Source organism: Phoenix dactylifera, chromosome 12 (assembly GCF_009389715.1).
Source record: "Phoenix dactylifera cultivar Barhee BC4 chromosome 12, palm_55x_up_171113_PBpolish2nd_filt_p, whole genome shotgun sequence".
Lineage (NCBI taxonomy): Eukaryota > Viridiplantae > Streptophyta > Magnoliopsida > Arecales > Arecaceae > Phoenix > Phoenix dactylifera.
Window position 1 is genome coordinate 7,188,007 of NC_052403.1, and position 23,323 is coordinate 7,211,329.

Consider the following 23,323-nt stretch of genomic DNA (forward strand, 5'->3'; position numbering starts at 1 on the left):
AGCCGGTCGTCTTGAGCTGATATGGCAAGATGAGCAGGAGCCGAAGGAGGGGAGGAGGAGGGCAGCGGCGGCAAGGAGAGGATAGAGGGAAGGTGATGTTAGCACTGTTTGGCAAATACTACAATTCCTAGGGAAGTAATTAGAAATATTGAATAAATGACGCAACGGCTTAATCATGAAGGATTAAAACTAGCATCATCATTTCATTTGCTCCAAAGCATTTTTTTCAAAAAGGCTAACAAAACAACAAACTTGATGGCTTCCTATGTAGTGAATCAAAATATTGGAGTACTTATTTATATTATCGAATTATTTTCAGAGCATGATGCCAGAGAAGGTTCTGCAGCGCAGCCAAGTCAAAAAAAAATAAAAATAAAAATAAAAATAACATAATTATAAAAAATGTTAATATAATATGTTGGTTAACTAAAAGTCACCTACGAAAGACTAGAAAGTCATGTTCTAAGATAAAAATAGAAAAAAAAAATGATTGGCACTTTTGTTCTTACAATAAATAAATTAACCAATTAAAAAAAAAAATCAACCGAAGAAGAAAAAGATAACTTTCCAACACGTCCTTGCTTGCATCATCACAGATTCATACCCCTATTTTAACAACACTCTACAGTCCCCCCACCAGCCTCTATAAAAAGCCTTCCTAGTTCCATGTACGGTACATTAAAAAAAAAAAAACTCCCCATTTACCCCCCCACAAGTGTTCAGATTTATTTGCAACACCGAGGGCCTATCCGAACTGATCCATCCACCAAGCAGAAGTATCGAATGGTCCCTCGTGCTAAGTATGATTTATAAGGACTTTAGCACACTGGACCATAATTTAAGCAAGTATCACATGCTCCCTACCGGATCACACGCTCCCACGTGAGAGAACCGAAAGTGGGGAGTAGGCCAGGGACGCCACCGCCCCGTTGGGCCCCACCGGGCCGGACTCCTCGCCCCCGAAGGCGATCGCCGAGCCGCCGGACCCCTTCTCGAACGACGACGATGGGTACGAGTGCACGAAGTCGTCGAATCCCTCGTGACCGCCCTTTCCCTCGTGGCCGCCGTCCGCCGGAGGCGGGCTCGGCACGTCCGGCACCTCCGCCACGTCGCCGCCGTCAAGGTACCGCACCACCTCCCTCATCGTCGGCCGCGCCGAAGACGCCGGGTGGGAGCACCAGATCCCCACCTTGATCGCCACCGCCACTTCCTCCTTGTCGTAGACGCCCTCAAGCCGCGAGTCCACCACGTCAGCCCATCGCCCGGAACTCCAGCGCTCCCACACCCATTCTACCAGTACGAGCTCCTCCGGCGGCGCCTTGGGCTCGATGGGGCGGCGGCCGCAGACCACCTCGAGGACAAGGGCGCCGAAGGCGAACACGTCGCAGCTGGTGGTGGCCTTGCCGGTCCGGGTGAGCTCGGGGGCGAGGTAGCCCAGGGTGCCCACCACCCGGGTGGTGCTCGGGTTGGTCCCGTGCTCGTAGAGCTTGGCCAGCCCGAAGTCGCCGAGCCGGCCGTTGAGGTCGCCGTCGAGGAGGACGTTGCTCGCCTTCACGTCGCGGTGGATCACCACGTGCTCCCATTCCTCGTGGAGGTAGAGCAGCGCGGAGGCGACGCCTCGGAGGATCCGGAACCGCTGCGCCCACGATAGCACGGCCCCCGCCGGCTTTAATTCGTCGGAAAATAGGAAGTTGTCCAAGCTCCCATTGGGCATGTAGTCGTAGACTAGGAGGAGGTCGGCTCGCCGGCGGCACCAACCCAGGAGCTGGACCAGATTCCTGTGGCGGAGCCGCCCGATGCTGGCGATCTCCGCCACGAATTCCCGGATACCCTGCCTCGACTCGTGGGAGACTCGCTTCACGGCGACCTCGGTTCGGGATCCCGGGAGAGTCCCCTTGTAGACCTTGCCGAAGCCACCGGAGCCGAGGAGCTCCCGGTCTCGGAACCCCTTGGTGGCGCGCTTCAATTCCTTGTAGGAGAAGCGGTGGGGGCCGATTTCCAGTTCCCAGGGCTCGATCACGTCGGCGTTCTTGATCTTGTAGAAGAGGTAGGCGGCTCCGACGACCGCGGCGATGAGGACGACGACGGCGGTGGCGGAGACGGCGATGATAAAAACGGTATCTTTCTTCTTGGGCTGGGGGAGGGAAGGGAGAGAAGCGAGGTCCAGGGATTGGGCGACCCCGTTCATCTTAAAACTCCAGCCAAGAAGGTAATGGGAGCTCGCCAGCAGTCCGGTGGAGGCCGAGAAGCCGACGAACATCCGGTCGTGGAGAATCGGGGAGAGATCCACCGGGAACGACAAAATGGGGACTGCGGGTTTCGAAGAGAAGGGAGCAACAGTGACATTGATCACCTTCGCCACGCCGTCGTAGTCGACCCACGCCTGGACCGTACCACCGCTTTTGAGATTGAGGGCGATCTTGTTGCCATCGCCGGCGTGGTAGGCGGCAGAGACGGAGGCGTTAGAGGTCATGCTGTCGATGTCGATTCCGATGTGGTTGTCGTTGATGTCGCCGAACTCGAAGTCCTGGACGGTGTCGAACTCCACGGCGAAGAGGTGGTTGGAGAAGTTCCCGACGTCGGTGGCGTTCATGAGGCCTAAATACTGGCTAGGGAGAGCCCCCTTCAGCTCCTTCGTTGGAGAAATGACGAAGGCTAGGCCATGGCCGCCGAGCGTCGGGTATTCGGGGACGATGGCGAAGGCGAAGGCGGCGGAGAAGGAGAAGGCGTCGCCGGTGGTGGCGTTCCTGAACTGGAGGGCGGAGGGATAGAAGGCACGACCGATGAGGCGGCTCGTATCATTCGTCAACCGTAGGATCCCGTTGTTTTCGATCTCCGCCACCCCAATTAGGCTTACATTACTGCGGCTGCCACTGGCTGCTCCGCCGCCTCCGAAGCCGGTGTAGACGAACTCGTCCTGCTGAGAGGCGGCGGAGAGGAAGAAAGCGAGGAAAACTAAGAAAAAGATGGGATTTTCAGACATTAGACACAAAGGAGAGGAAGGAAGGAGTTGCAGAAGAGCTAGCTCTTGCTTCGAGACAGAGAGGAAGAGAAGGAAGTAAACTATGGCTTCGAGACGGAGCGATTTCTTGGAGATTCCAAGGGTCTTTAAGCGCCTTTTCGAGGGTTTTATTTGTCAAGGACTAGAATGCGGTCGACTTGGGGAAGAAGAAAGCGAGGCGAGTGGGAGGAGGCACTCTGATATGGATACTCCCTGTTAGTGGAGATGCCGATTCTTGAGAGCTGGTTTAGTTCAGAAAGTCAGTGGTGAAGATCGCAAGAACTGAGGTGAGTTTAACCAATCGTCATCGGGCCCACCTTTCGGATGTCCCTTTCCCATTGAAACGGCGGTCGGCCGGTTTAGGCAAATGGCACAGTTGATAATCTTAGTGCCAGAGATAAAGTGGATCGAATATACATATTCAGAAAAAAAAATTAATATTACCCAAATATACTATTCTATTTATAGTTTTATTTAATATATATATAATTATATTAATATACTATTAATTTTATTTATTGTCTTATATGACCATATAATTTAATTATCTAATTTATATTTACGTTCCTACTCCTATATCTAATTTGTATCCATATTTATTTTTTAGATAAATATAAATATAATTTTTTTATTCGACTAACATCCATATCTATATCCGATTGAGGTAGGACTAGATCTGGAGGTTTGGTCCCTATTTCTTTAAAAGATGGTTTGGAGTCGGCCATCGATGAGGTCTCTCCTGAACAGGCGTGAACTGAGCATCCAACCACACTGCCCTCGGAGTGAGATAGAGGAGTTCGTGGACCACATTTTGTTTCAGTATGATCGGGCCATGAATGTGTGGAGGCTTGTTGATATTCCGCCGGATGCTCAGTGCCAGTCCATCTCCTTCACTCAGGCATTTAGACGATGGGCTGCTACACCTCAGATCTGATATGTAGCTATCAAGGCAACATATATTGCTTACCATATTTGGTTGGCCAGAAATGCCTGGATGTTTGGAGAAAGCAATCCTACAGCAAAATTCGTCTTGGAGAGGATCCGAGTGCAGGCTGTAGAGATCATCCATGCTGGTCCGTCGAACAGACTATCGACAGCTCGGGATATGTAGGGTTCTATATATGTTTTTATAGCTCGAGTTTTTTTAAGATTAACTTTGATGAATATATTTTTATTTGACTAATGTCTGTATGCATATCTATACTTATCAAATAAAATATATATAAATATGGATATATTGAAATCTCATCCGAGCCTTATCCGTGCTTGGTGATCCGGTGGGCTCGGGTGGCTGGGTGAGAACGGCGTGCTTCTGTTTTTATCTTAAATGATGCTTTTAGCCTTCCACCCTCAAGAGGATGGTTGCACCATAGACCTGGAGGGCATTTTGGGCAAATGAAGAAAAGGATATCTGACCAGGCGGATGCCGGTTTGGATTCAGTGCCGCTACTGCTGGGGGTCAAATACTGCAGAGTACTGGACGCACGTGTGTGGGGCCCGGATGAGTAAAGTACCAAAAGTTGATGTGGTCGGTTACGTGCCACAAATGCGTTCCTTCTCCCGCAGCTGCACGGTAGTGAGGGACTGCGGTGGATTCCCTTCTGGATATTTCTTTTAGATTTTTTTTTAGTACCTTCTAACTATTTAAATTTATATAAATATTTTTTAAAATTTATATTTATTTTTTATTCCAATAAAATACTTCTTTTTAATAAATACTCCTAATGTAATATTTCTTATAACACCATTAATAAAAATCATATTTATTTTAATTAAAAATTAAATAAAATTTTAAAATTATTTTTTTGTCCTTCATCACAATCTTATAAATATTTTTTTTATACACCTATTCACTAAAAATATTTTAATTATTTTAATTTAAAATCGTTAATTTTTTAACGGACGTGAATACATATGTAAAAATAAAGATAAAAAATAATAGAATAGTAAGTGTTTTACGAAGGTATATATATAAATAGTAATTTTGGAAGGGTATTCATGCAAAATTCGATGCTTAGAAAAGTATTCATGCAAAAAAAAAAAAAAAAAAAAAACTATGGAATACATCAATCAATCAAGTCCATCCGTTATTATTTGGGAAGGATCTCTTTCCATTCTGGATCAGAAGGGGGTGGATCAGCGTGGGGCTGCAGTCGGTGCGGGGCCGCTCTCGATCCGATGGGCTTCCACTGGCATAAGAATTCTTGGACTGCCCGGATCAACGCCAAGATGCGAGCTCGGTGAATACAGGACTGATCAAAGGCTGAGATAGCAAATCGAAGAGAAAATTTTGGCCATCCGACCACCGAGCTCGAAAGGTAAGACAGGAGAGAAGTGGTCCACGGTGGTCCATCTGAAAGGCGACATGCATTACATGTATTTATGGGGGAAGATGCCGCGTGGGATTAAAGGTCAGAACAGCGGGACCAATAGCTCTGCTTCTGGTCAACGTAAACACGTCGGCGGGGCACTCAAAACAGCGCACCAATCACTTTAGACCGTTTGGCAAATTATATAATTTTAAGGGTTCGTTTCGTACTATTTAATCTTATTTCAGTTAATTATACAATTTTAATCAATTTTTTTTTAAATAAAGTTATATAATGCAAATTTGTAGCATGAATATCTAAAAAATATTTGAATGTACAATTAAAAGTTTCAAAAGAATATAATAGAATTGATAATTAATTTATTTGTCATGTCAAATTTTAGTTATTGAAATATTAAAGCTTTTGTACCAATTGAATTTAAGATTTTTTTCTTGATATAAAATATATTAAAAATTTAAGCTATCTTGATTTTATAGGTAATGAGATTGTCCACCTGACTAGTTTAGATGGCTATCTGACTTACCATCTCCATATATCAGTTCTCATCCTTTGAAACAAAATTATTAGAGAATTGAAGGCTAATTTGCTGGCTTACGAGGTGATATGGTGTTGTAGACTGAATAGCGATAAAGGTGGCTTATTATACGGAGTGCACTAATACTTTAGATATTTCTTTGGAGTTGCTACATATGTTATTTTCTAATTCTCATGGATGTATTTATAATAGATAGATACAATAAATTCAAATTTATCAAATAAAAAATATAGATTGGTAGGTGATCTAACTTGAAAAATTGATCTGGGGTCGACCTACTTGTGGGTTCTAAAACATTGTTAAAACAACTATAATATAATATTAAATCAACTACTTAGCATCCTTCTTTTGTTGAAAAAAATCATTAGTAGGTGATATGCCTCAAATTCGACCTCTGCTGATATCATCGAACTGATCAATGACAACTTGCTGTATGGTCTCCATTACAAGAACCATAAAGTTACGGTTATAGCTTAGCCCATGATTGCACGCCGTTAAGCCCGCGATGTGCATAACACATGGGTGATTATCGAGTAGTTAAGACGCTTTTCCGCCTTAATCGGTAACAGATGCCGACCCACACCCAATATAAATAGCATTCGAGGGATCTATAGATACGCTCTCTCATATGCTCTCACCGCCTCTCTTGTTCTTTTTAAGACTTTCTCAAATCTCCGCTATTTTTCCAAAATTCCAGCCTAACTTGGATATCGAAGGGTTTTCCACTGGACAAACTTTGACAATTCTTTAGTCCGGACTTTCTTTCTTGCTTTCAGATGGGCCAATTAGCATCAACTTTTTCTTCTTAGCACAACCATCGCCGACCACTCTCACCAACTCATCTCTTCATCTCCAAGCTTATTCGGTCTCTTCAAGCTTCGCGCTCGGATTTTGGCAGCAACAGTAGGCACCTTTCTCCAGTTGAAAGAGATTCTGGTTTCAAACTTGGTTGCAGCATTCTCATCATAATTCTTATATTTATCTCTTTATATATATATATAGATAAAATAAAGAAAAGCTATCCCATGCCAATCACCTAATCTATAATGCTACACTATGCAGTCATAATCCATGATTGGGATAGCTTATCGACAGCGCAACAACAAGCTCTGATGTGCAATCCTTCAGCGCTTTCCTGCTGGATGTTGCTTGTGGTTTGTGAGGCATCAATGGACGTGCCAGGCCTGATACAACGGGTTCTAGGATGCTGAAAGATGGGATCCCAAACTGGGTAGCGATCATGGGGGGAAGGAGATGGAGGTTTCCCTAAGTGACGCGTGGAGGAACATGGAGGCCCAATACGTTGGGTCCAAATTCAAAGATACTGTTCCGGCAGGTAGGACCTTCTGTTTGCTTTTGGTGCTTTTAAATATCTTCACCACCAGTTGTTCCGTTTTATTTGCTCTTAGCCCTTGGGTGTTATATTTCACAAAGGTGAATAAAATTGTATATACCTTTTCAATCTGAATTGGCTTTTGTACGTTAAGCTTAGATCATCACATTAAGCTTGGATGATATCTTAGCACAATGGATACAACACCTAACACCGTGGTTCTTTACATACTTGGTGTAAGAATTCGCACAGATGTGTACTTAATCCCATATTGATTATTCAATGAATAGATCTTCAATACTTATATAAGATCAAAAAATCCAAATAATACCTTCCGACTAGCCTTTTTGAATGAAATTCTAAGTTGTTACATATAATATCAGAGCGAACCCGGTGCATGATCCATATGGACTAAGAGACACTGCAGTATGAGCTCACTGAGGATCACCATGAGCTAATTGTAGTACTTGTGATTAGATTTGAACAGATTTGAATCCTAAGGACGTTAGAATTTAAATAGAAAAAGTATGTAAAAATTTATACAGGCGTATAAAAACATACTTCTTAATTATAAAAAATTTGAGGGCAAATACGTGTAATTTCTGACTCAATATACTCCTTAAAAGTCGATAAATTATTATACAAGTTCATAGAAGCATTTGTATCGTCAATTTGTTCATCTTCCGATTCTCCCACCAACTCTGATCTTGTTCAGCCACTCCCACTACTATCTTGCACATATTTCCCCGCAGCACCAGTTCCCAATTGACAGCCTTCATCTCCACTTAACAGAAGGGAGGAACCATATCTGTGAACTGATTGAATTCAAAATATGGAAAAGTTAGACAATGGTTCACTTGACAGCACAGCCTGCTATCATTCTGGCAAATACAAAATGCAGCATGGTCTCCAAAAGTCAGAACCGAAGGATCCAGCAAATTAGAATAGTTTAAGCAGCAGAAAAGTACTATAGCAATCACCACAGCCAAATGTCAGTCTAAAGCCCCAGATCTGGGGACTCTGCCAAACAAAATGCTTCTATGCCCATTTATTACAGTTGAAGCGGTATCCATCCGTCATCAGGTCAAGCTAACCAATCCTTTCTCATAATTGCAAGGTGGACCAAACTCTGCATGAGCAAGTATAAAACACTGCACCCAATACATTGTCGCAGCACTAGATATAACCAAATTATTAAAGGCATGACATTGACTGCAGAATCTTCATATAGAAGTCTAGGTAGTGAGACAAAGAGGCCCCATACAAGAGAAGCCTGGCCAATGAGACAAGAAACATTTGTTCAATGGTTCATGCTCAGCCATGTGGCAAGGGATAGTCCTATAATTTTAGGATTAGTATTGAAAAAGTAAATCTAGTATTACACTTACCAGCCATAAAGTTGTTTAAAAAACCTCCAAAATATTGCTCGAGTTTATGCAGTTCAAGCACATAATGGATGGAAAAGCCAAACACAGAAAAGAATCATTATCATACTGGACATATCGGAAGTGGATCTATTTTTATACCGAACTTAACAGTTTAGGTAACTATTTTAAACATACAGCCCAAAGAGGCCTAGCAAAATCATGGCTAAATTTTGGCAGGTATGAGTAGATTTGGGGCCCGAGCAACCAAATAGCTCCTTCGACAGAGATTTAGTTTATATTCGTGCTGCTTATACTGATGCTTAGACTGAATCAAAGCTGTCACATCGAAAGGGACTGAACAGCAATATTAAAGCTCGTGGAACCTCAAAGAAAAGGAAATCCATCAAGAAAAGGAGTAGTGCTACAGCTTTGGCCTTTTTACTAGCACCTGAGCTTCCAGAGTCTAGTGCTATTTAAAAACCCCCCCTAGGCATGTAAACCACGGAGTATCAGCTTGTTATCCTCATTTCCAACTAGAAGGTTTTGCAGTTTCAAGAGCAAGCATATCAGACCTGACAGTTCAATCCACAGTTGACGTCTGGAATTAACTCTATCAAGATGGAGCACTACCTATGCTGATAAAATGAGAGACTCCATGACTAATAATTGCAAAGAAGACCACCAATGAACTCATTCATCAATTTGATCTCGTTTACTCACCACAGATGCCTATGCTATCTAAATTATTTATCTACCACATATTCCTAAAGTAACCCAATAATGTCTTACCTTATACACACATTTCTCACAAATTCAACTCCTAGCCACATAAAAACCAAAAGCACATTTTCACTCTATCGATGTAGTTCTATTTCTAATAGATGTATTTGTCTCTCTCCAATCTTTGGTATAATAAATCGACAAAATTAAGAGAAATTTTCATGAGGAGGCTAAACCAAAAGATTATTAACAACAAACTTATGTTAGGTGATTTTATGCGTAGCAACAAAAATAGGCATATAAACTAGTTATTTTGGCAAATCAATAACAGAAATATGACTCACAATGCATGACTAGCATACAACTTATACTACTGATTAACTAGAAGCAACTCACATGAAAAAGGCAAGATGCAGGCCTTTATTTCAATATTTTGGCTTCAATTTCCTCCAAACTCAAGCCTTTTGTCTCTGGAACATAAAAGAGTACAAATAAAAGTGACAGCAATGCAACAGCTCCAAATATGAGAAAAAGATTATCGGGTCCGAGAAGTTCCTGCATAATAAGATGCAAAGACACAGGATAATCCCAGTCAAAGAGAAGGCAAAACAAACAACATATATCAGTGCATCTTCATTCTTTTATTTTGACATTGCAAAGTGATACAGCACTTGTATGTTAATATCTCGTGAAAAAGGCAATGACCAAAGAAACATACAGTCGCATATGAGGAGTGAACTTATAGGTCACAAGCAATCATCTAGTACCACCAAACAGTATGAAAGCAGAAATAAATTCCAGAGATGATTACTGTTAACTGGCTATTTTCCCAGACAATACAAATGCTGTAACCTTTCGGCATTACTAATTCATGAAGTATGGATGAAAAAAATAGTATTATTTCAGAATCTCATACCTTTAGCAAATAGCAGGGCAATAGTCACTCCCATGCAACACATACACAAAAGCAAAATACTCTCACTTTGCATAAAAACATTCTGATTTGTGATAGCATTTCATTAGCTACTCCTATACACAACATGCACAAGAACATCAGATAGAAAAGTTGAGCTGCATTTCTTTCTCGCATGTAAAAGATGGCATAAACTGCAAATTTCCACCCAAAACTTGAATGATTGGCTAATTTGGCTGAAGTAGGAGAGCTACTAACTCATTTTAACCTGAAACTAGTGCTAAGAATTAAGAAAAAAACTGATATTGTCAAATTCAGGTTTCTTTACAAGATTATGACCCAAATCCATTATCTGAAAGATGCCAATACCGGTATATGAGTCTCCATGCAACATATATTTTAGTTGATACTGTAAGAAGCTTCGGTTAAACATGAAATCATCTCTACTTGTAGCTAATATAAACAAATGAAAACAGATAATGGAAGGTTTGCTTGCATCAACAATAATCCATATGAAAATGTCTTATGAATAGCATCAACCATCTAATCAGATATCGCATTACAGAGTCTTATGATCCTAAAAATCAAATAAATAATTTACAACAGACAGTCTCGGTCTTAACAGATGCATCACTAAAATGTGAAATGTTCAGGATTATTAAACTTCACTTAAGTCACCTGGCTACTGGTTTATATGTTATAAGCTGGCTATCCTGGCCCTTATGAAAAGAATTTTCCTCGTATCAATACCTTCAATGGTGAAAAGGCAAACGTTACAAATGCATTAGAGCCAAAGTTGGTAAGAACTGCAAGACTGATTCCACGTCCTCTTGTACGAAGAGGGAAGATCTCTGAGACCACCAGCCAACTAATTGGACCAAAAGATACCTAGAAATCATATACAAATGTAGCATATTCAGTCAAACAACAATAAAGTTAACTCTACAAAGGATTGCACTTATATAGTTTATCCTGAAACATGACTTATATGCATGGTATAAATAGACTGGAAGATACATCGCTATGGTAACTGAGATATCCCATCCTCTGACTGCATTTTGAAAGCAATCATGTATGAATTAAATTAGCAATCATACACTATTATAATACTGTGCATAATATTTTACCTGGTAAGAACCAACATAGAGAAGTAAAGCACCTACAGCAACCAGAGGGAAGCCTCCAAGAAATTTGTAGTAAGCAGCAAGGAGGAACAACGAAAGCACCTACACCACTCAGAAATTAAAGAATTAAATCATGTTCTTTTTTTCTTGGGCAATTTGAATTATTACTTGACATAGTTTCTGGTGCACATATGTTAGGACAACGTGGGGCATGATTAGTATTCCTAAAAATAGCAGGTATAACATTTCTCATCATCCAATATCATTAGAGAAGTACAAAAATGATATTGAACGGTTAACAAAGTAGAAAATCACGGAGGAATAACAAATACGTACGATTCCGCTAACACCTCCTATCAATAAAGGACGCCTCCCAAGGTTATCAACTTTTAAAACAGCTATCCCAGTCATCAGCAGCTGCAGGAAGAGAGCACATAATCTATTATTTCATAAGCAATGCAAACGCTAGTTCTTTACATCTTAAGCATTGTGTAAGGACCATAAAAAACAAAATGAACAAAGAATAGAGCCCCTACTAGCAGAAACATCATCTATGAGCATGATAATGTAAGAATGATATGTCATGTAGCCGTGATAGAACAACCAACAAGCCTCTTTTGCCCAAAACAATCAACAAACTTCATGCCATAAATGCACACAAACAACAAGGGAACTCTTTCACAACTAATAAAAAGATAAAGTTAAGAGAACTACTCATACTGAAACTGTTAAAGAGGCAGAATATGAACCCCATGTCAATTCATTTCAGAGAATGGAACGAATAAAGAGCTCAAAGGATTACTAAAATTAGAAGTATCAGATCCTTCTAATCTTTTGTTCTTTCTTTTCCTTCCCTTGCTGAACCATACCCATGTGCCATACCCAGTTCTGAGAATCAAATGTTGATAGTTTGGGGTAAAACGAAGGGAGAGGGTAGCATAGATCACATCTAGTCTTCATTCTGTTTTGCAGATTTGTGTGTGATCTAAATATATTTGATGTGGTTATTTTTTTCCCACACCCTGGAAGATTTATAAACTGAAAGTGCTAATGAATCATCAGCCCAATGATCCTAAGTAAAAGGAAGAGCAGTTATCAAATGGAATCTGCAAACCCTGTAATTCGAACACAGGATCACATCATTAAGCTAGTCAAAGTATGAATAGGACAAACATGAGGCCTAAATGAGAAGGACAAAACTATCAAACCTTAAAGATCCCAATCACAACTGAAACCCTAGCAGCATCAGAAGCAGCTGAAAATCCAGCACTCTGCAAAAAGATCCAGTAATGATGGTTAACAACAGAATCAAATTAACAGTAATTACAAAAGCCTTTTTTGCTTTCAACAACACAAAAGTTCTTGTTCAATTAAATACCTGAAGAATGGAAGCCGCATAGTATAAAACACTTGGTTGCCCTGTAATCTGCCAAATATTTCTAATTCACTTAGCAACAGGAATTTTATCATATCTGTAAATTCAAATTTATTATCCAATTGATACAAATTCAGAGCAATATATTGAAGTAAGATCTTAAGTACTAAAAAGATCTCAGGCTAAAAAAAGAACTAAAAAATGTATCTGATGTATGAGGTCAATAAAGAAACACCTGTTGAAAAAGGACCAATCCTCCCCCAATTATGAAGGCCTTCAAACTTGCTCCTTCGAACATCTCCCAGAAACTGGCTTCTTGTTCTTGTTCAGCAATAGCAGCCTTCAGGGAGATCAGAGTGTCATCTATTTGTCCCTCAGATACCTCATCACCAGCTGGACGACCCCTTAGTTTTCCTAAGGCATGGATAGCCTTCTCTCTATATTCCTCCAAGGATCCTTTACCTTGAACTGCCCTGAGAAGTAGCCACCTTGGAGATGGTGGCAAAGACCACATGCCTATCCCCATTAAAACTGCAATTGGGGCACTAAAACCATACATGTAACGCCATCCTCCAACAGCACTAATCTCAACACTCCCCACAAGGTAACCCAACTGCATATAAATTCAATGGTCACTTAGCTAACAAAAATATTTAGATATTCAATGTTTTTTTTCCCCGCTTGGGGGGGGGGGGGGGGGTTTGAGTTGCTATAAATCTCGAAATATAGAAATAATACCAATATCCCAAGAACAATGAAGAGCTCCTTTAGAGAGATCAATGTTCCACGTATCTGTGAAGGACAGGTTTCAGCAATATAGAGAGGGCCACCGTGCATAGCCTGTGATAGGGGCATCACGACCAGTCATACAAGCTCATACAAATTCAGGCTCTCAAAGAAAAGATCATAAAATGTTAAGTAATTTGAGTATTACTGCATAGGGCGAGCTAAACAATAAGCAAAATAACATTTCCTCAACTTCAATTATTATAGTCGTGATATAATGTTAATTTTCACTTGGGGAAGGATAATGAGTGTGGATATAGAATTACAAACTCATCTGAAAGTCATACTAGTAGTAATTTTCTTCCAAATGCATTCGAAAATTAGTCCAAAATAATGCATGTACAACTTGATGATTGCTGAAAGTTATCCACATTTCTCGAATTTTGGATTACATGAGACTACACATAGATTAAGCAAAGTATCATCTAAGATATCCTTTACATGCCAAAAAGGTTTGGGATAGGCAGTAGGTTCAAAGTATTGCTGGTGGACTTAGATGTTGCTCTCTACAAACTCTGACATGGATGTAGAAGTGACACATTTGCTTCTCATTCTAGACTAACAAAACTGTTGATGACAACGTCAGATAAAAAAATTGAAGCTGAGAACCACTTCAAAATGCTTTTGACTACATGCGCTTCAAATATGGTAGCTGATAGAAAATATCATTTTACCAGATCAATGAAGGTGAAGAACACCATGATGCCACTCAAAACAAGGGCTTCGTGTTTGGATAGCGGTCTTGTTGGGATATTTACAAATTCTACAAGACAGTAGAGTACATGTATGTATAGTGACACTTGATTTGGGACAGTGCCACAGTTTCTACTTTGTTGGATCACATCGAGCTTAAGTTGGTTTCTGGCCTTATCCCCAGCTTGGTTGTTTAAGATTGATTGATTGCTTTGGGAAAAAATCAATTATACAAGAGCACTAGGAACTAGCACTTTTGGTTCATAACACTATGATGGGAAGTTCAAAAAGAAATGAAGCCAAGAATCTCTAGATGACTTTTGCTCACTTAAATTAATTTGTGAATATACTGTCCTTTGTTTCTTATGATTCTTTTTGGACTAAAGGCTCTGGGTTATCAAGACTGACTAAAATGTCTTAGATTTTGCTCTTTAGGAAGCCAAACATGTACATGTTCTATCTTTTCTGCCTTTTGTCACTTATTAATCTTTATAGGAAGGATAATTGAGATAAATTTACATGTTCATTATGATCTTTTTCATATTTTTCCTGCATAAGTATTTCAACAAAAAATGAGAGGCATAATAAGAAGCATCAAGCCGGCTTTACTCACCAGACCTATACCAATGCCATAAAGAAGTCGACCTATAATAAGAACAAGAAGGTCAGGTGCATATCCAGTGATCAAGCCACCAACCACATACAGCGCAGCTGCTGTGATCAGTTCTCTTCTTCTTCCTACACCAAAAAATTCCAAGGAGTAAGTACAGAACTACTGAGTTAACAGAAGGTTAAAAAATAGGGTATGTACCAAGGAAATAATTACCAAGAATATCTGCAATCGGGTATGCGATAATGGAGCCAGCAAGAGCCCCATAGAGGGAGCCGCTGACCTGAACCCAACGCAGCCCATCCATTAAAATTTTCAAGAAATTGGGAAGTCCATGCAATCTAACCCCGACAATTTAAAAAAGTAGCCCAACACATTACCACAAGCCCGAGCTGTACAGCTGAGAGATTGAACCAGGTAGTCCCACTAAGCTCTGCAGACTACGGAGAAATCGACACTATAAGAAAATGCTACATAAACACTGACGTTGGAATCCCTGATAAAAGAACCTTAGCAAATTCACATAGTCAATCTTTTCGCAGAGAAAAAGCTTTTGAACGAGGAATTAACGGTAAATCAGTGATTCGACACATTTTCGTCTTACTTGCAGAGAGATGGAAGCTCCAGAGGTAGCTCCAATGTCGTAACCAAACAGGAGGCCCCCCAATGCCGGAAACAAAAACCTACCAATTTGAAACCAAAGCAACTCTTTTTAGTCGTTCAACAGCATAGGAAGTTCGAAGAGACAACAAGAAAAGCCGCGACGCTCACGGGAGAATGACGGAAGTCCAGGTGAAGGCCTCCTCGGCGCCATCCGAATCCGCTGCATCGCCGGAAGGAGCTGGGGCGTAGTCCCCTTGCGTTTGGGCACGAACCTACTCCTCCAGACGGTTCAAAATAAAGGGATCAAGAAATCCATCTGAAGCAGGAGAAGAAATGGCGAAGGGATAAACGGATGGCGTCGATGGATATACCCCGAATCTGGGTGCGGAGAGGAGAGGTATCTGGGTCAATCCGAAGGGTTTCGTCTTCTTGACGGGCGGAGACGGCGGCGAATTAGGGCGGCGGTGGTGACGGCGGCGGCCGCCGAAATCGCCGTGGAGGAGGAGTTGGTGGTGGTGGGTTTTGGCGGGTTCCGGTCGAGATAGGAGCGACGACGCGGAGGAAGAAAGGGCCAAAACCCTCGCCATTCGATTCCTCGCTTCTTAATTGCAGCAAGAAAATAAAAGCGAAAACCTCGCTTGCTTTTTTTTATTACTGGAAAGGCGACCTCCCGATAAGGAGAAGCCTAATCACCCACGGCACAGATCTAAAAGCGCTTTAAGCTTCCTTGTCCACCTATCTGCACAAATTTCCAAAAAAACAGCGAATGATCCAACGGTGGACTCTGAACTCGTGCAAACAAAATGTGAATCCTTTTTTGACTTGGTTGCACAAGTTTAATAAAGTAGATAACGGTATAATGTATCTATTGCTTGATAGGTAAACTGCTTTTGCTTATATGAAAATATGGATGGGTGAAGAAAGGTGGAATTACAGCAAATTATGCACCTAAACAATGTTCATTTGTAGTCAGGCTTTGAGTTGGGCCCATTAGAATTTGACATATTTTGTGTCCAAATCTGACTTATGATCAACTCTAGACGCTCAGAACTCTAGTCATTTTGATTGAAATACAAGCAAATATTAAACCATTCTTAGCATGGATCTCAAAGCGCTTGGAACTCTAGTCATTTTGATTCGAATACAAGCAAATATTAAAACATTATTAGCAGGGTCACCCTTTCTTTTTACCTTATTGATGAAGCCAAGGGTTGCATTTGCAAATTCCCATGTATCTCCAAAAAAAATACCAAACCTAAGATCTCTATATGATGAAAGACATGGTTACCTTCGCATAATAATGCCTTTAGCAATTTTTAGAATAATCGTGCAAATGTCCTCCAAAGAGGAAAAAAAAAGGTAATGCAACTATAATGTAAATAGAGAAAAATCATACAATAAACTCACAAAAGGAAATATTTGCAACCAATCATTTAATAAAAATGGTAGACAATTACTGGAGACTCGAGAAAACATCAAACGACGCCCCAAGTTCGACAATCAAACCTCTAACAAAAGATGGGCGAAGAAACCTGTTTGCTTGCAATACTCTAATAATCATGTATAGCTGCATGACCATACTATAATTTTCTATACTACTTTGAGCTGGTCTCAAGTTCGTGAAACAATTAAATACATGCATATCCCAATGACAAAAATGTCAATGTCCAGGCTTACTGTACGTAGCTCCTAGTTTCCTACCGTTCTCTCTCAGCTCAAGCCAGAAAACCTTGTAACCTTCCAAGAAGTAAGTCATTCTCCAACACCACAAGTCGCACCCAGAATGCCATCACGTCCCTTGCACGGGCCTATTGAATTCAAAGAAAGGGTGCTTCTGGAGCAATCCATCCATTTAGGCCAGAAAGGCCCATCAAGGAGAAGATATTTTTTTTTTGTGAAGAGGGAGATCAATCCACCCGGTCTTTATTAGAAAAAGGGAGTTTACAGAAACTATTTATAAAGAATTTGAAAGAAAAAAAAAACACACGAGCAATAAAACATAAAGGAGAAGATAAAGACTCTTTACATGCATGGAATCAGGGAGCTAATAGTTGGACCTCACCTTGGTTTGCAGCCAATCTGCCAAACCTCAAATTTATTCTCTGAGAGAGGTAATAGTTGATGAATCCATGCATGGTTCACGTGTGCATGTCTGCATCCATGTGGGCGGGGTCAGAATGCTATCCAATAATAAAATTAGTAGTACAGAGGGGGTAGATTAGTGCATGTAGTCATGCAAGGCGCCATATAAGGATGAAATCGTTTTTGTAATTAGGTGAGGGCAAATTAAAGAATACTTGCCAAACAAGAATGAACACATGGTGAAAGATAAGTCTTCCACAACATGCTTTGATTTCAAAATTAATTTTTAGTCGTCTTAAGTTGTTTAAGATATCACTATCCATTAATGTAAAGTAGCATGCATCTTTTCATTTAATCATTTTTTAGGGAAGTCAAGAAGCCTTTATGCCAATGGAGTACCCAAAGCCATCCAGCATTAACTCAGTCTCAAGAAGCGAATTTGTTTGATTAGATATATCAAAGTCTAGAAATCGCAGTATTCAATCTCTCAAAGGAAAAAGACCCCCGCTCCCAAGGTTTTACTCTCTCTTTTTATCAACACTCTTGGGAACTCCTTAAAGAGTACCTCCGTAGACCGTTCAATGATATACACTCCAATCGTAGAGACATTTCCAGATTGAACTACTCTCGCATTATACTAATTCCAAAGAAAGAAGTCAGTCTGCAAGCTAGGGACTTCAGACCGATTAGTTTAATCAATGGGGTGATCGAAATCTTCAGAGACTTTCCAAGCACATGAATTCGCTAATCCTGGACTCTCGATCAGCCTTCATCAGAAACAGACAAATAACTGATGGCTATCTCACAACAATGGAAGCAATCTCTAAATGCTCTAAATTAAAACAGAAAGGTTTAATCTTGCAATCGGATTTCGAAGAGGCATTATTTGATAGAGTTGAATGGCCTTTCCTCTTTTCCCTTCTCCAAGTCAGGTGTTTCAGACGCAAATGGTGCTCATGGATCAAAAGCCTTCTCACAGCCAGCAAACTTGAACCCATCATTAATGGTCGGCCAACAAATTGGATACTTGCCAGGAGAGGTCTCACGTAAGGAGACGCATTATCACCTTTTAATTTGCATCCAATACGCTGATGACACCCTCCTATTGAGTAATGCAAACAAGGTTCATGCATCCAACCTAAAGTTCATTATCTACTCATATGAATTGCTGACAGGCCTTAAAAGTTAATTTCAGAAAAAGCTCCATGTTCGGAATTGGCATTCCAGCAGCAGAAATCAGAAATTATGCTCTTCTCTTCAGATGCAGGACAAAGCTCCCAACAAATTACCTCGGATTTCCTCTTCATCTTAAAAGACCTCATGTATCAGACTGGAAATTCATCGAAGAAAAGATAGACAAAAAAACTTTCATCATGGAAAGGACAAAACTCTTATCTATGAGAGGAAGAATCACCATAGTTAATGCAGTAATCAGCACCACACCGACATACTATATGTCAGCCATTCTCATCCCATTGAAACTGCTTGATAGGACCGATAAAAAAAAAAAAAAAATCTTTGGAAAGGAGACAATTAATCCATGCCATGGATTACATTGTTTGGCAAGCTGGGAGCAAGTTTGCCGACCAAAAAAATTTGGTGCTCTAGGAGTCATGAACTTAAGAACTTCCAACCGAAGTTTGTTACATAAACAATGGTGGAGATACTACATGCAAGGATCAGTTTAAGCCTTGGAAAGTACTTGTTCAAAACCTTTACTACAGAAAGGAGGTGCCAGGTGTGGAAAAGTATTGTCAAAGTAGGTATTTTTTTCAGACAAAAGTATACTCAGCGCGGGAATTGGATATGAAATATCTTTCTGGAATGACCCTTGGTATTCCTGGGAGCCGCTTGGACTTGAACTCCCGGCTCTCTTCGCTATAACGACGAGACCAAACAGCACACTGGTTGATTTCCTTTCAACAGCGGATAAAGAAATTTATTTCGAAACCTTAATAGGTGTTGTGGCCTTTCAAAAGGTCTTGGAACAGGTTAGAACTGTGAGACTAACAGATAAGCGGGACACAGTGATCTGGAGGTGGAACAAAGAAGGCACCTTCACTGTGAAGGATTGCTACAACTTCCTGAGTAACGGTCGAATCCACTCTCAATTTGCCAAATACAACTGAAGAAATCCGTTCCCAGAGAAGGCCAAAATTTTCAACTGGCTTCTGTTGAACAACAAAATCCTCATTGCGGAGAATCTAAGGAAAAAGAAAATCCAAGGGCCACCCAACTGTCCGCTGTGTTGTTTGGAGGAAGAAACAACGGATCCTCTCTTCATGACCTGCAGATCGATACTCCACATCCATTTGGGCACAAATCACCGGAAAACTACACCTTCATCCTCATCCGAATACCGTCACCGAGTTCTGGATTGACTGGAGAAAAACATTACCCGGAAGAATCTTTCAAGGATAGCATGGGACAGTGTGGTGACAGTAGTTTGCTGGACGATTTGGAAAGAAAAAAAATGGAAGGAGCTTCGGATTCGAAGCTTCAGCATGGTGCAAAACCTACCACGATAAAATCCCCCTCTTAGGCTACTGGATCTCATGCTACCAAGGGAAAGCGAAGACAGCTTTGGATGAGATGCTTACAACCTCAAAGGGGCCAATCAGCTGAAACGAAGGTCAATCCATGCAACTGAAAGCTGCACCTCAGAGGATAAAAGAAAGCTAACCAGAACCTAACACAAACTAAGATAACCATCTCATTGTAAACTCCTTTTCTGGGTTCGGCCAACTCTACGGATCAACCAGGCTGCCATGGTGACCTTCGGTGAGATGCTTAATTACAACCTCAAAGCGCCAATCAGCTGAAACGAAGGTCAATCCATGCAACTGAAAGCTGCACCTCAGAGGATAAAAGAAATCTAACCAGAATCTAACACAAACTAAGATAACCATCTCATTGTAAACTCCTCTTCTGGGTTCGGCCAACTCAAAGGATCAACCAGGCTGCCATGGTGATCACCTTCGGTTGACCAAACCAAGTGTTCCTGAACCCAACTTTATATACAGTCGATGTTGTAATCCACTTCTGTACATAACTCCACTTCTGTAAATAACTGCAGCAATAAAAATAGAGTGGAATTTCTTCCTCTCATTTCAATAAAAAAAATTTACGTAATGGACAAATTTATTGACACCGATAATATTAACTCAAGTTTACTCATGGTAGAACATTGTTTGATGGGACTACTTGGATACAGATGTGGACACCAATCAGTTTTATTTCCTCCATTACTGGAAGGTATGACTGCTAGAAACTTCCCAACCACAAGCTTATGACAAAAAAGAAAGGATGTAACTGAAATGGAAGAGTCGATTCATTCTAGGCAATGGTACCAATGCTTTAATGTTCATCGGAGAGGACATTTGGAACTTTGACGTATTGAATAAAAGAAGAAATCATTCAAAATATGGAACGATAGAATCATGCACTTTCTAAAACAAGGTGGTGGAACCCTTCATCATATTTGAAGCAGTTATCATAGTCATTACGGATATTCCTTATACATAGGATTTAAAACAATTAGTAAAACAGTAACGCTAGGAGATCAATGTACAGTTGTACACTTTGTTGATATGCATTTGGAAATTGTTGAATTCCTATTTGTAAACAATGGGAAGCCACCACCGGTGTGGACAAAATTTTGTTTAACAATATTTGAAGAGGTGCACTCTAATGGAAACCAAAGAATATAACTTAAAAAAATCATCCTTCAGTAAGACTAAATCATCCATTACAATGATCACAGATAGTTGAAATTACATAAAAGAATCTCATAAGTAACTAAATAACTAATAGAAAGAAAATAATAGTCTGAACTTGCATCTGCTAACATGCTTTAATGTTAAAGTGATGATCTTTTCCTTTTGAAATAGAACGATGCTAATAAAGCCAAACCAATTACTATTTTGTTATATCTAATTGGTTTTAGATACTAATTGAAAATGGAGGGTTAGTAGGTACGTATTATATGATCAAAAGCACCTCAATAAACAATCTTCTCATACCAAGATTAGGCTTACATAAACCAAAAAAAAAAGAAGAACAATCATTGGATTCAAGAAAGCCAAGTTATAAGAAATAATTCACAAAAAAATTTTAAACAAAAATTCTACAGATTATATGCATGCCGGAAGGCAAATATATTTCAAATCTGAACTCATCACCAACACTGAAAATTTTATGATGCACGAATATGAGATTCAAGATTCCATATGATACTGGCCATGAAGAAATATGTTGACTGCATGGCTTGACACAAAATAAAAACCAATGTGAATGGGATAGAAGATATATACGACATCAAAATCCAAGAACCATCTGTAATTTCAGCCGGAGATGACCAAAATTTTCCAAAAAATTATATAAGTATTACATACTAGCTTTAACTACGGGAGACTATACCTTCTGGGTCCACATTTGATTTACCACTATGAAGTGATATGTGGTGCTCCCACAGTTATTATCACCCAAAAAGGAAGAGCTTCGTGGAAGCCCCTGCACCAAGTTACGATCTCTAGCCTTTCATCAACTATTCCTCCTGTGAGCTGATCTATAGTAAAACCTCACACACAAATTGGTTTTTCCACCAAACATATTCTCCTCTTCTGCTGTCAAGTTTGTCTTAATTCATTTGAGTCATCTCCCAAACCTGAGAGATAATGATAGGCTACAGCCTGACTTCATTCCTTTTTTGAAACGATAATATTCTCTCTGAAGCAGTGGAGCTGCCCAGAGTTATTTTTTTTTCTTAAAACAAACTAATTAATATTATTGCTATATTGCATCTTGGTTGCTCCTGTTGCATGGGCTTCATGCCATTGTGTGCCCGTGCCTTCTTCTGAATCATTATAATCCTTAAATTATAATCATGAGATCCATAACATTGAGGGTTAATTTCTTACGAGCAGGTCTTCCTTAGGGTGCATAAAGTCAGGTTAGTGGATTAATTGACAACTCATTATATATTCTTTTTTTTTTGTCGTGGTATATATACTTAAATATATAAAAGTGAGCTATTAATTTACAATAAACCATAACATAATCATCATGTTGAGACCACAGTTATGATCAATTTGCTTTAATTAGGTATTCCAGGTTAAAAAAAGAAAAAGAAACGAGAAGTGTCTTGATCATTTTTTGAGAATAATGGTGGGAGCATGAGCAATCAGAAAATGTATCCAAAATCATTAGATATAAAAATTTCAATTCAAAAATCGAAATAGCTGAGTGTGGCCTATTCTTCTTTAGTAAGAAGGTAGTGGGTGGCTTCAAGGAAGGGGGTTGAGTCAGCATTTCCGAGATTCAGTAGTGCATCTTCTTAAATTGCAGTTACTAGAGTTAAACAGGATTTATTCTTAATCAGTCTATCTAGCACAATGAAGTTGATATGGATTTGAGTTATGCAAGCTTGTGATTAGTTTCTTCTGATCCTAAATATGATATCGTCATGACTTATTTATTATATTTTGTAATCTCTTCTCACATAAATATCATGGCATTCCTTCTCACGTTACTTTGTATGTTTCTAATGTGGGGCTTCTCAGCCCTTTTGTCTACATGATCAGTTTTTCTTTCACTACTTTGCATCTCTTCTCTGTTCTCCCTGCATCTATATAGATTGGGAACTAAGCCATATTCCTGGTGTCATGTCACAGCTAACTTTGGGAAAATAAGTTGAAACAGACCTCATTTTTAGGTAGACAGAGTTAAATGCTTTCGATTTGATTAGATGTGATGTTGAACAGTTGAAATCAGACTTTCCAGCAGGGCAGTGACATGAAACAACCAACTTCAAATCCAACTGATAAAACTTGAAAACAATTAATTACCACTC

At 40.1% G+C, this 23,323-nt stretch overlaps 2 protein-coding genes across 7 annotated transcripts; both read right to left on the reverse strand.

The window, feature by feature from the left end:
- Positions 1–502: 502 nt before the first annotated feature.
- On the reverse strand, positions 503–3,250 carry LOC103697303 (L-type lectin-domain containing receptor kinase S.4-like). The gene has a single exon (XM_008779144.4). The coding sequence runs from the start codon at positions 2,981–2,983 to the stop codon at positions 869–871; it is 2,115 nt and encodes a 704-aa protein (XP_008777366.2). The 5' UTR covers positions 2,984–3,250; the 3' UTR covers positions 503–868.
- A 4,435-nt stretch (positions 3,251–7,685) lies between these two features.
- LOC103697311 (D-xylose-proton symporter-like 3, chloroplastic) lies at positions 7,686–16,017 on the reverse strand. 6 transcript variants are annotated; one of them, XM_008779161.3, is made up of 15 exons: positions 15,762–16,017; positions 15,559–15,662; positions 15,392–15,470; positions 15,168–15,227; positions 15,004–15,070; positions 14,791–14,915; positions 13,437–13,538; positions 12,934–13,311; positions 12,702–12,749; positions 12,532–12,594; positions 11,660–11,740; positions 11,327–11,425; positions 10,950–11,087; positions 9,683–9,841; positions 7,686–8,014 (listed from the first exon to the last, which is right to left on the reverse strand). In XM_008779161.3, exons 1-14 carry the CDS (start codon positions 15,975–15,977, stop codon positions 9,707–9,709), a joined length of 1,695 nt encoding a protein of 564 aa, XP_008777383.1. In that variant the 5' UTR covers positions 15,978–16,017; the 3' UTR covers positions 7,686–8,014; positions 9,683–9,706. The 6 variants fall into 6 exon arrangements, 2 of the variants coding, with proteins under 2 accessions (XP_008777383.1, XP_008777375.1); XR_005514400.1 differs by having other exon boundaries at positions 7,744–8,007; positions 9,683–9,756; XR_005514399.1 differs by having other exon boundaries at positions 7,744–8,014; positions 9,683–9,756.
- Between the last annotated feature and the right edge of the window lie 7,306 nt (positions 16,018–23,323).